At 42.7% G+C, this 14,300-nt stretch overlaps 1 protein-coding gene across 3 annotated transcripts in view; it reads right to left on the bottom strand.

Moving 5' to 3' along the window:
- Positions 1 to 11,679, bottom strand: part of FNDC1 (fibronectin type III domain containing 1) — an 87,442-nt gene extending 75,763 nt beyond the window's left edge. For 2 of the 3 annotated variants that reach the window (XM_069954629.1, XM_069954631.1), the window contains exon 1: positions 11,433 to 11,679. In XM_069954629.1, the coding sequence (XP_069810730.1) occupies positions 11,433 to 11,529 (97 nt within the window). In that variant the 5' untranslated portion in view covers positions 11,530 to 11,679. The remainder of the gene's footprint in view (positions 1 to 11,432) is intronic. The other variant, XM_069954630.1, reaches the window with a different exon arrangement.
- Positions 11,680 to 14,300: the final 2,621 nt, after the last annotated feature.

Here is a 14,300-nt window from a genome sequence, read left to right as displayed (position 1 = left end):
GTACACTGTAACCCCACTAGACACACCTGTCCTGTACACTGTAACACCACCACCACCACTAGACACACCTGTCCTATACACTGTAACCCCACTAGACACACCTGTCCTGTACACTGTAACACCACCACTAGACACACCTGTCCTATACACTGTAACACCACCACCACTAGACACACCTGCCCTGTACACTGTAACACCACCACCACTAGACACACCTGCCCTGTACACTGTAACACCACCACCACCACTAGACACACCTGTCCTGTACACTGTAACACCACCACCACTAGACACACCTGCCCTGTATAATGTAACACCACCACCACCACTAGACACACCTGTCCTATACACTGTAACCCCACTAGACACACCTGTCCTGTACACTGTAACACCACCACTAGACACACCTGTCCTATACACTGTAACCCCACTAGACACACCTGTCCTGTACACTGTAACACCACCACTAGACACACCTGCCCTGTACTCTGTAACACCACCACCACCACTAGACACACCCGTACACTGTAACACAACCACCACTAGACACACCTGTCCTGTACTCTGTAACACCACCACCACCACTAGACACACCCGTACACTGTAACACCACCACTACCACTTGCGGCCACAGCAGTCACATATGAAGACCGTACATCACTGCATGGACCACCCTTACATCACTTCCTGCAGGGCATACAGCAGCTGATAAGTACGGGAAAGCTGGAGATTTTTAAATAGAAGTAAATTACCAATCTATATAACTTTCTGACAACAATTGATGTGATAAGAAAAAGATTTTTGCCGGAGTACCCCTTTAAAAGCAATTAAAAGGCATGGAGCCCCTTTATTCACTGGAGCTACCAACAAACCGAACAAGTCTGGTAATTCTGTGTACCGCCATGTTGTGTAATAGATTATAGCGTTATTGTGGATCAGCCATCACATTTATGGGATATTTACTGCTGATGTGGAAATAAATATCAGCAATTGGTTTTGACAGATTTCATGTTCGGCTTTCCTGGGTGATGCTGGGATCTGGGAGGGCCGGGATACTTTGGGTTACAATAAAGTATTGATCACATTTGCCAATGACTATTTATAACCTCAGACGAGTGGCCAGAAACCTATTAGACAATGCGATTCCTTTATCGCAGCTGCAGGTCCTTAGTCTGCCTAAAATAATCCTGAGGGCGCCCTAACCACACACATTTTTCTCTGGCGTTTGTCAGGCCCAAAAAAAAAAAAAAAAAAACAGCAATCACTGAGCTCAGGGAGATCAGTGACAAAAAAATCCAATGGAGTCTCCACTGATACATTGCCCCCTATAAAACATGTTATATGCAAAGTCCAGTGTCCATGTTATATGTATCAGTGGAGACTCTTGAGTAAGTACTCCATTGGATTTTTTTTCACCTTAAAAACGCCAGAAAGGCACAAGTCTTCCAGTACTTATCAGCTGCTGTATGTCCTGCAGGAAGTGGTGTATTCTCCAGTCTGACACGGTGCTCTCTGCTGCCACCTCTGTCCATGTCAGGAACTGTCCAGAGCAGGAGAGGTTTTCTATGGGGATTTGCTGCTGCTCTAGACAGTTCCTGACATGGACAGAGGTGGCAGCAGAGAGCACTGTGTCAGACTGGAGAGAATACACCACTTCCTGCAGGACATACAACAGCTGATAAGTACTGGAAGACTTGTGCCTTTCTGGCGTTTTTGAGGTGACAAAAATCCAATGGAGTACTTACTCAAGAGTCTCCACTGATACATATAACATGGAGTCTGACCACTTCCTGTGGGACATACATCAGCTGATAAGTTCTGGAAGACTAGAGATTTTTAAGTAAAAGTAAATTACAAGTCTATATAACTTTCTGACACCAGTTGATTTGAAAGAAAAGAAAATTTCGCCAGAGTGCCCCTTTAAGAGCAGTAGTAAATCTTGAAACTAAGAAACCAAAAACCCACAAAATTCTTCCAAGAAAATGAATATATGTTTATATTTTCTTAGTTGCCAAACAGTCCCATGTGACATGATCTCAGTGAAATACAGTGAGAGGACAAGCCATGTTGATGTTCCAGAATCATCTGTCATTCCAAAGCAAAACATTCCATTATCTTAAGATGACAGATGACAGGACATCATCAAGGAGCCGCTCGCCGATGTAACCGCCAAAGAAAACAAGCTACAAAGCTTCATACGTATAGTAGCAACCATCTGTGTGCAGTGCTAATGCTTCTATCATAGTGACAGGGATTGGTAATGGATGATGAAATACTGCCGTAATGAGAACTAATAATGGTGAAATACTGCCGTATTACAGCCGTCTGATACTGGTGCTTATGCAGAAATTAAAGGGGAACTATTAGCAGGTTAGATGAATATAACTTACTGATATGTCCCTATTGTGCAGGAGGCGCTGAGGAGGAAGGTATGTCTCTTATAGTGTGTCTCTTATAGTGTGTCTCTTATAGTATGTGCCTTATAGTGTGTCTCTTATAGCGTGTCTCTTATAGCGTGTCCCTTATAGCGTGTCCCTTATAGCGTGTCTCTTATAGTGTGTCTCTTATAGTGTGTCTCTTATAGCGTGTCTCTTATAGTATGTGCCTTATAGTGTGTCTCTTATAGTGTGTCTCTTACAGTGTGTCTCTTATAGTGTGTCTCTTATAGCGTGTCTCTTATAGCGTGTCCCTTATAGTATGTGCCTTATAGTGTGTCTCTTATAGCGTGTCCCTTATAGTATGTGCCTTATAGTGTGTCTCTTATAGCGTGTCCCTTATAGTATGTGCCTTATAGCGTGTCTCTTATAGTGTGTCTCTTATAGCGTGTCTCTTATAGCGTGTGCCTTATAGTGTGTCTCTTATAGCGTGTCTCTTATAGCGTGTCTCTTATAGTGTGTCTCTTATAGTGTGTCTCTTATAGTGTGTCTTATACTATAAGAGACACACTATAAGAGACACACTATAAGAGACATACTATAAGAGACACACTATGTCTCTTATAGTATGTGTCTCTTATAGTATGTGTCTCTTATAGTATGTGTCTCTTATAGTATGTGTCTCTTATAGTGTGTCTCTTATAGTGTGTCTCTTATAGTGTGTCTCTTATGGCGTGTTTCTTATAGCGGGTCTCTTATAGCGGGTCTCTTATAGCGGGTCTCTTATAGCGGGTCTCTTATAGCGGGTCTCTTATAGCGGGTCTCTTATAGCGGATCTCTTATAGCGGGTCTCTTATAGCGGGTCTCTTACCTTCATCCTCGGCGCTGTTCCAATGCAGTTAGTCTTTTGCTCTGCGGTCCGGTAAGACTGTTAGGAGCACTGCCCGCCCCCATAGCACTGATCCAGGCTGCTCCCAGTCAACCTGATCCATTGATTATAATCAGAAAGGGACGGGCCAGCTGGTGGTGGATTGGCACTATGGGGATGGGCAGTGCTCCTAACAGTCTCACTGGACCGTGGAGCAAAAGACTAACTGCACAGGATTGGCACAAAGGAGGAAGGTAAGAGAAGTACTATAGGATACATACGCTCCTCCTCAGCGTCTCCTGTGCAGTAGGGACATAGCAGCAGGTTAAATTCGCCCTTTAAGTTGCAGTGACCATGCTGCTAACATGGAGGTTAAGTGGTTTTACAATTTCAGCAAATAAAATCTATACATCATATACAATTGTAGTGACCTGGTACGGGCCCCTAAGTTCTGTTGCACCTGAGTAAGGTAACTCCCTCGGGCTCACACAGGTGGGTTGAGGTGTCCGCTGTACTTAGCTTTTTTCCCCAGTAGGTGTGTTTTGTGTAGCCTGTCGTACGCACAGCTGAAGTCTTCCAGGGGTTAACTATTGTATGTCACATGTTGCCTTTTGTCCACTCTTTCACTTTCTTCTCTGTGCACATGCAGCCCACCGATCACAGCCAGGGGTAGATAGATCCCAGAGGTTAGGACCTAGTTCTTGGTGGGTGGAGTCAGTTCAGTCTGGTTGGAGATTTAGTGAGGGAAAAAACTAGACAAGTGACCTCTTCTATGAGCACTAGAACCAGTATGCAGTGCTAAGTCTTCACAAGGGTAGAGAAGCCTTAGACTTAACTGTGCAGGGCAGTTACCTCAAGTGTCATAGGAGCTGACCCCCAGTGGAACAAAGCTACTGTAAAACAGGTCTACGTATTCCACTGCGCAGTGCAGGACAACTAGGAAACCTCTGGAGTCTGCTCAACCAAGATAACAAGGCCTGGGGCTCTTATTACCCACCTAGGATGGGTAGTTCGCATCTAGGGGGCATAAGGCGGTCAGGACTAGAAAAGTCATCTGTGAGTATGAGTATTCTTTATTCTTTTCTATTACACACCTCTACTGTTCCGGCAGAGTACATTTGTACATTCTGGCACTTTTTACTACAAGCACCTGGTTTCTACCTCAACTGTAAGCACCTGAGTTATTACAAAACTGTAATGACTGTATTGCACTGGACTTTGTTTTTGCTACCAGCATTCTTTGTATTACACTACGGTTACTGCCAGTAAACTGTTCTATTTTATTGAAGCACCAGACTCTGACTTATCTCTTCCACACCTGCACTTACATCACTACACTTGGGTTAATTCCTTTTTTGAGTGCGCGTGAGGTGCCAAGACTGTCCGGTGTGGGTCCTATACCACTCCAGGCTACCGTGACAGGTGCCCAAGTGACCCTAGACCCACTCAGCTACCACACCATCATGACAGCTGACCCGGCGGGAGTTAACTCCAAACTCAAACTTCCTGCGCCTCACCGCGTACCTCACAATATTTCCACATTCTTTCTGTAGCTGTAGAAATCCTACTAATTTAAAGGGAATCTATCAGCTGTAATTCAGGTTCCAAACTGCCGACACTGTTAGATGCTGTTAGGACAAGGAGACATGGTACCTTTCCTATATCCAGCTGTGCCGTCTTCTCCCAGTTTACCAGGACTGGATCCAGCTTTTCCAGGCACCCAGGGTGGAGCAGTAGGGAGTGGCATGGAGATCAAAGGCAGCCGGCAACTACCGAGCAAACAAAGCGCTCATCTCTACTTATCAGGGTGAACATGCAGGCACACACGCGCAGGGCCATTGGACATTGAAAATGTCAATAAGTTTCACAACATTTGCTGTTCTAGTGAGCTTAGCACCTAAAAACCCTTCAAAGGAGTATTCAGATCTGGTTAAATACCTGTTGAATCATCCTCCCTCCTGGAGGCTAACAATTCCTTCCCACTTGTTATTATCTATTCCATCTCCTTCCCCAAGTTCTTAGCTACTGCTTACTGCTAAGGACACAAAAATCTGTGTGTAAGATGTTCTCTCCGCCTCCACTCTAAACCCCCTCCTCCATCCTTCCCCTCCCTTCCGAGTCCCTGCACTCTTTAATGCGAGTAGGGTTAATCTAAGGTCAAGTTGCTGGTGGCCTCATTGTGATTATCCCTTCTGGCATCACAGAGTGCAGAGACAGCCGGCCAGGGGAGCTGTTTACATGAGTCATCTCAGAAGGGAGAGGGGAGGAGGGGGAGATAGAGAGAACATCTCCCACACAAATTTCTGTGTCTTCAAAAGAAGGCAGCAGCTTAGAACTGGGGGAAGGAAACTGAATAGATAATAACAAGTATGGAAGGAATTTGTAGCCTCCAGGAGGGGAGATGATTTAGTATGTATTTTACCAGAGCTAAATACCCCTTTAAATATGAACAATGGAAATGTGAATGCTCCCCTGTAATATTTATCAGTGGGACCGAATCTGGTGTATGCCGTATCCAGCGCTTGCTTTATAAGACGTTTAATGTTATAGGAAAACTACAAGTGCCTGATGCCACGTCCTACTAATAACCCAATGCCACATCCTACTAACAACCAAAATGCCACGTCCTACTAATATCCCAATGCCACATCCTACTAATATCCCAATGCCACGTCCTACTAATAACCCAATGCCGCGTCCTACTAATAACCCAATGCCACGTCCTACTAATAACCCAATGCCACATCTTACTAATAACCCAATGCCACGTCCTACTAATAACCCAATGCCACGTCCTACTAATAACCCAATGCCACATCCTACTAACAACCAAAATGCCACATCCTACTAATATCCCAATGCCACATCCTACTAATATCCCAATGCCACGTCCTAATAATAACCCAATGCCACGTCCTACTAATAACCCAATGCTACAGCCTACTAATAACCCAATGCCATGTCCTAATAATAACCCAATGCCACATCCTACTAATATCCCAATGCCACGTCCTACTAACAACCAAAATGCCACGTCCTACTAATAACCAAAATGCCACGTCCTACTAATAACCCAATGCCATGTCCTACTAATAACCCAATGCCACGTCCTACTAATAACCAATGCTACGTCCTACTAATAACCCAATGCCACGTCTTACTAATAACCCAATGCCATGTCCTACTAATAACCCAATGCCACGTCCTACTAATAACCCAATGCCACGTCCTACTAATAACCCAATGCTACATCCTACTAATAACCCAATGCCACGTCCTACTAATAACCAATGCTACGTCCTACTAATAACCAATGCTACGTCCTACTAATAACCCAATGCTACATCCTACTAAAAACCCAATGCCACGTCCTACTAATAACCCAATGCTACGTCCTACTAATAACCCAATGCTACATCCTACTAATAACCCAATGCCACATCCTACTAATAACCCAATGCCACATCCTACTAAAAACCCAATGCCAAGTCCTACTAATATCTCAATGCCACGTCCTACTAACAACCAAAATGCCACGTCCTACTAATAACCAAAATGCCACGTCCTACTAATAACCAAAATGCCACATCCTACTAATAACCCAATGCTACGTCCTACTAATAACCAATGCTACGTCCTACTAATAACCCAATGCTACATCCTACTAATAACCCAATGCCATGTCCTACTAATAACCCAATGCCACGTCCTACTAATAACCCAATGCCACGTCCTACTAATAACCAATGCTAGGTCCTACTAATAACCCAATGCCACGTCCTACTATAACCAATGCTAGGTCCTACTAATAACCCAATGCTAGGTCCTACTAATAACCCAATGCTACGTCCTACTAATAACCCAATGCCACGTCCTACTATAACCAATGCTAGGTCCTACTAATAACCCAATGCTAGGTCCTACTAATAACCCAATGCCACATCCTACTAATAACCAATGCTAGGTCCTACTAATAACCCAATGCTACGTCCTACTAATAACCCAATGCTACGTCCTACTAATAACCCAATGCTACATCCTACTAATAACCCAATGCTACATCCTACTAATAACCCAATGCCACGTCCTACTAATAACCAATGCTAGGTCCTACTAATAACCCAATGCCACGTCCTACTATAACCAATGCTACGTCCTACTAATAACCCAATGCCACGTCCTACTATAACCAATGCTAGGTCCTACTAATAACCCAATGCTAGGTCCTACTAATAACCCAATGCCACATCCTACTAATAACCAATGCTAGGTCCTACTAATAACCCAATGCTAGGTCCTACTAATAACCCAATGCCACATCCTACTAATAACCAATGCTAGGTCCTACTAATAACCCAATGCTACGTCCTACTAATAACCCAATGCTACATCCTACTAATAACCCAATGCTACATCCTACTAATAACCCAATGCCACATCCTACTAATAACCAATGCTAGGTCCTACTAATAACCCAATGCTACGTCCTACTAATAACCCAATGCTACGTCCTACTAATAACCCAATGCTACATCCTACTAATAACCCAATGCCATGTCCTACTAATAACCCAATGCCACATCCTACTAATAACCCAATGCTACGTCCTACTAATAACCCAATGCTAGGTCCTACGAATAACCTGCGTTTTGTGTCTTTTCCAGAAATCTTGCTCTATATTTTTGAGAAGTGTTTCCACTTGGATATAAGCTACTTTTTTTTAACCCTCCAGCAAGTACTCGATGTCTTCACTACCTATGGAAAACCGAGTATTTGCCAACAGCTGGAAACACTTAGCAGCCACGTTCAGCACTTGTTCTGCATTAATGGTTCAGTTTTTATAGGGCTGTGTAGTCAGTCTTTCTTTCGGTTAACAGGATGAACACTATGATCAGTCTTGATTGGTTTACATATACAACAGATTGTACAAGATTTGTTTTTCCAATAATAATACATGATTTGCAGATATACAGCTAGGCGTACAGAGATGTTGCAGTGTAACATCATTTAAAGGGACACTAACAGCGGGATACAAGACTCTAACCGGCTGTAATGTTGTCATAGTTTTCTTACCTTCATCCAGTGCCATTTTCATAAATTTTTCAGTTTAATTAATCTGTAAATTAGGCAGTTTGGTGCACTGGGGGCGGGGCTAAAAAAAAAAGGTCAGAATTCCAAGCAATCCAATCCAATATGAAAAGCCAGATAAAGCTACAAGAGACAATCCAAGCAATGTTCAAGAGCCAAAGTGGACGACTTCTGAGATGGCAGAGTACCGGTCCAGGGCGTGATTGAACCAGCCCTCTGTCATCCAGACCACAAAGAACACAGGCAGACAGGGAAGGCAGATAAGTGGAAAAGCCAACTGTCCATCGCTACTTGTTAGCAGAAGAAATCAGACGGATGTGGTAGAATCTGTCAATCACCACAGAGCAAGCGCTGGAAGCAGAGTTCAGACTGGTAGGAAACATGCACACTGAATCATGGTCAGAGTGTAGTCTCGGCTGAACTTTACAGGCAGAGGAGGCTATGAGGTTCGAACAGACGCAGACATAACATTTATATTTGTATTTGCCCTCCTCACCTAATAGCAGTAATAGCCGTAGTCAATTAATCACTTTTTTTTCCCATAAAATATGCTGCGAAACCACGGGAAAAAGTGAGGGAATTTCAGGGGGTTTCGTGGTAAAACTGACTTGTTATCTATGTTCCTCAAGTCAGTACGAATACAACGATAAGACAACTTATATAACTTTTATTTGATCGCTTTTACCGACAGAGATCAAGAATGTGATAATTAAATAGTTGCAGGTATGCTTATTTTTTAATACTTTTTTCTTTAAAACTTAAAAAGGGGGTGATTTAGTTATTTTTATTTTTTATTATGGGATTTTATAATTTATAAAACAACCTTTTTTTTTCCACTGTAATTTGTTGTTCCCTTAGGGGACTTCTATGAGCAATGCACTGATTGTGCATAGAGATCAATGCAGTATATATGTACTGCGTTGATCTCTGAAATCGGGTCTGGATAACTAAGGCCTGGTGAGGGCCATAGTAAATGATTGCTGAGCAGGGACCAGCGTCATAGCATCACTGAGGCCCAGCCCGGCAAGTATGACGGATTACCCTTCATACTCTCATGACGGGAGGGTGATCCCGCCACTAGGCCACCATGAATCCTATTTTAATGGCACCCTGACAGTTTTTACAGCTGCATTTAAATGGGTAATTAGCCGATGCGGCACAGAGATGGGTAACGGCGTGTACCCCCTTAAGTTCCCATTGGAGTATGGGTACGTCATGGGTCCTTATGGAGTTAAACTGCGTAATCGTAATTGATCTTGGCATTCAAGTAGTTAAATGACCGGCATAAGGGTCTATTTACACAGAAAGATTATCTGACAGATTATCTGCCAAAGATTTGAAGCTAAAGCCAGAAACAGACTATAAACAGAGATCGGGTCATAAAGGAAAGACTGAGATTTCTCCTATTTTCAAATCCATTCCTGGCTTTGGCTTCAAATCTTTGGCAGATAATCTGTCAGATAATCTTTCTGTGTAAAAGGACCCTAAGGGAGATCGCTGATTTCGGTTATTGATGGTGAGTATTGTCTGCTGATACCAATCAAGCCCAGCTCCAGAGATTTCTTCATATTCCCTCACCCAGAAGGTGCCTTACATGTACGGCGCCTGTCAATAACGGATTAAAGAGACATTTTGTTCATCTGTTAATCCAGAAGGCAAACATTTAAAATGAATTTATTCATCAATTCCCAGTTATTTGATACACATAACGTAATTTTTTGGTCTGGATTCCCTCCTTTACAGGGGTACTCCAGCAAAATTTGTTTTCTTTCAAATCAACTGGTGTCAGAAAGTTATATAGATTTGTAATTTACTTCTATTTAAAAATCTCCAGCCTTCCAGTACTTATCAGCTGCTGTATGTCCTGCAGGAAGTGGTGTGTTCTTTCCAGTCTGAGAGTGCTCTCTGCTGCCACCTCTGTCCATGTCAGGAAGTGTCCAGAGCAGGAGAGGTTTTCTAAAGGGATTTGCTGCTGCTCTGGACAGTTCCTGACATGGACGGAGGGGGCAGCAGAGAGCACTGTGTCAGGCTGGAAAGAATACACCCCTTCCTGCAACGCATACAGCAACTGATAAGTATGGGAAAACTTGAGATTCTTAAATAGAAGTAAATTACAAATCTATATAACTTTCTAAAACCAGTTGATTTGAAAGAAAAAGATTTTTGCCGGAGTTCCCCTTTAACTAATTCTATAAAGAAAAAAATAGACATGACAGCTCATCACCTTCTATCCAATGATCAAAATCTTCCATCTTACTCATTTATTATCATTGATCTGTTCTGTGACATGAGCAGAGATCTGGATATCTATAGGTAGAAGTGATAGCGATGAGGTCAAGTGATCAGAAACCTCTGTAATGTTGTGGACAGGAAAAATGAGAGGTTATTGAGAACCCATGTAACTATGTGGATGGCATCCGGAGGAGGCACCTGTGTATGTATGCCTCTTCTGCAGATACAATACTTTCTAATTATTATATTCATAATAAATATCATTTTTCTTACAGAAATGCAGCATCTGGTTTGTCCTCTCCCTTTTTTTTTTTTTTATATAAAAAAAAAAAAAATTGGCATCTCTATGCAGATATACATTATTACAAACGATGAAGCACAAAATATTAGACAGGTTAGGACAGGTCGTCAGTATAATCGCTACAGACATACAATGACGGGGAAGGAGTGTCAAATAGTTTATACTTATATTTATGTCATGATCAATATCCTATATACTATAATCTCTAAGTGCCCCAATACAATTCCAATAGAGCTTTTTTTTTTAATATAATGATAGCTCTTGTGTCTGGTGTAAGGCACTATATATATATATATATATATATATATATATATATATATATATATACATATATAGCATAACGTATCAATATATACTGTCCCAAAGTCAATGCACTGCTGGTGTAAGGCACTATATATATAGTGTAACATCAATATATACTGTCTCAATGACATTGCACCTCTGGAAGTTTATTCTGGTAACTTTATGATGTTTTTAGGTCACTGAGATTTGCTACTTTGCACAGTTACAGAAGACATTAGGAGGCGTCATATAGAGCAACCATAGAAGTTCCCAGTCTATGTCCTACCTGTTACTGCAGATGAGGAGTCTAGAAGGGTCAGCAGCATTAGAGCCAGGATAGACAATAAAGCCGGCATCCCGCTGGTCCAAGTCCTTGGAGCCATCCTAGATGTAAAAAAACACCCGAAGCCGATAGAAGGAAAGGAGGCAGGAGAAGAGATGACACCAATTGTCCTATATGCAAGATGCAAGGGGTTCCTCCAGTGGTCCAGCTCCAGACACTGCTCCTTACTGATACATCCAGAAGTGGTCTCAGCCTTCTCTTCTTCATCTGTCTTTCCTTTGCAATCCCTCTTCTGTTCCATAGACAAGGAAATGATGTGCTTCATCCATGAACAGGGAGAGGTTGCCCTCTAGTGTGAACAGCAGCTCTTACAGAGCTGGGACGGATTCGCCTCCATCGCAATTTCTTTTGCATACTAGTAATAAGACAAATGAGGATCGCTGGAATGATCAGCAGCGCGGACGCACCGGAGAACCAAACTGGTTTGCCTTTGGGTCACTCCTGAAGATGTTGTCTAAATGATTCTTTGGTTTTCATCTCAGAAGTAAAAATGAGCGAACCTTTCGGCATGTGATTAGCGGTGGCTGCTGAAGTTGGATAAAGCCCTAAGGCTATGTGGAAACCATGGATAAAGTTATTGGCTGTATCCATGTTTTCCAGACAACCTCAGAGCTTTATCCAAGTTCAGCAGCCACCGCTAATCAAATGCTGATCGTTCTGGTTCGGATCGACTCGAACTCAAACCCGGTTCGCTCCTCTCTACTCAGAAGGTATCCATCCCAAAGGGTTGCAGGAATTAAGTAATGTGTTAGACAGACCCTAATTCCTAAAATGTATAGATTCTATGACTACAGGGATTGTTCCACAGGACTGGCGCATAGCTAATGTGGTGTCAATATTGAAGAAGGGGTCAAAAAGTGATCCTGGAAACTATAGGCCTGTAAGTCTAACATCTATAGTGGGTAAAGTATTTGAGGATTTTCTAGGAGTTGTTATACTGGAATATTTTAATCAAAATAATCACAGCATCAGCATGGATTCATGAGGGATCAATCCTGTCAGACTAATCTGATTGCCTTCTATGAAGAGGTGAGTTATAGACTGGACCTGGGGGAGGCTGTGGACGTTGTGTATCTGAACTTTTTAAAAGCATTTGATACTGTGCCGCATGAAAGGATGGTCTACAAAATGAAGATGCTGGGACTAGGGGAAAACATATGCAAATGGGCAAGTAACTGGTTGTGTGATAGAAAACCGAGGGTGGTCATTGATGGAACATATACAGATTGGATTTTAGCTACTAGTGGGTACCACAGAGGTCAGTGTTGGATCCACTTATTATGTTTATTAAAGACCTTGTAGAGGGGATACATCTCCAGATCTGCAGATAATAATAAAATGGGAAAAGTAATCACCACGGAGGAGGATAATATATTACAGAGGAATTTGGAGAAGCTGGAGGCTTGGGCAGATATATGGCAGATAATGTATAAAGTGGATAAATATAAGGTTACGCACTTGGGTTGTAGAAAGAATACGTACATGTGTGTGCTAAATTATAAAAAGAAAAACACTGGGTAACACTGCTGCCGAAAAGGACCTGGTGGGTTTTGTTGGGCAGTAAACCTATAATCATCAGTGCCAGGCAGCGGCTGCCAAGCCTAATAAAATAATGGGATGCATCAAAAGAGGCATAGATGGGAAAGATGAGAAGATAGTTTTGCCTCTTTATAAATCACTGGTCAGACTACATATGGTATATACTGTGTACAGCACCGGGCTCCTGTATAAGAAGGACACAGCTGAACGGGAGGGGGTGCATAGGAGGCGACCAAGGTCATTAGGGAATGGATGGGTTACAGGACCAAGACAGGTTATCAAGCTTGGGGTCGTTTAGTTTAGAAAAAAAAAGGTGTCTTAGGGGCGATCTGATCACAATGTACAAATATACAGGGATCCTTCTAGTGACCTATTTTCAATGCCTTTACATGGCACAATCGCGCTGCCAGGCTTCACAAATTATCCTGGCTGTCAATTGCCAGATACATACCATGCCGCACTTCTCCCATCTTGCGCTCAGCAGCAGCTGGAGAACAGGAGAGCCGGAGAGCGAGATGCCGGATCACCAAGCAGTGTGGGTGATAAGTATAGACTGCCCGAGATCTGGAAACTGACAGCACGGATATATGGATATCCCAGACCCCGATATGTACACTTTTACATGGGCCAAATATCAGCTCTTAAAATGCTATACGCCCCTTATTAATTTAGTTGCTCGATTTTGTATCTTTTCCAGCTCCAGGCTGTCTTTTCTATTAATCGGTGCCCACAATTAAACAGCGTCCTTCAGCTGAGGGCGCAACAAAGCTTCACAAAGTGGTAATATTATGTCCCTGCCCAGTCCCTGTCTCTTAATTCACGACAGCATCCTGCTGGCCTGAGGCTATGGTCAAACATAACATTTAATTAGCACTATTTGCCACAAATCGCACAATTCACTATAAGGGTATAAACCCACACACCGTATAAGCAGCGTATTTACTGCTGCGATACACAGCAAATACGCAGCAGATTAGATCTAAATAACTGAACACACCATCAAATCTGCTGCGTATTTGTTGCGTATCTGCTGCAAATACGGTGTGTGGGTTTGTACCCTAATGGTGTCTTCACACATACCGTATCGCTGCGTATTTATCGCATGAAACTCGCACAAAAGTAGCTGCTTTTTTTTGTGGTGTTAAACTCGCCTGTGAAAATCAAAACTCGCATGTAAAAATCGCACCAAACAGGCAGCGAGAATACACAGACATTGACTTTATAGCAATCAGTATCACCGTGGATTTATGTGCGAGAAACTCGCAGCGATAC

This window comes from Dendropsophus ebraccatus, chromosome 15 (genome assembly GCF_027789765.1).
Source record: "Dendropsophus ebraccatus isolate aDenEbr1 chromosome 15, aDenEbr1.pat, whole genome shotgun sequence".
Lineage (NCBI taxonomy): Eukaryota > Metazoa > Chordata > Amphibia > Anura > Hylidae > Dendropsophus > Dendropsophus ebraccatus.
Note: the sequence above shows the minus strand (reverse complement) of the source record. Positions and strands in the feature narration are given on the sequence as shown.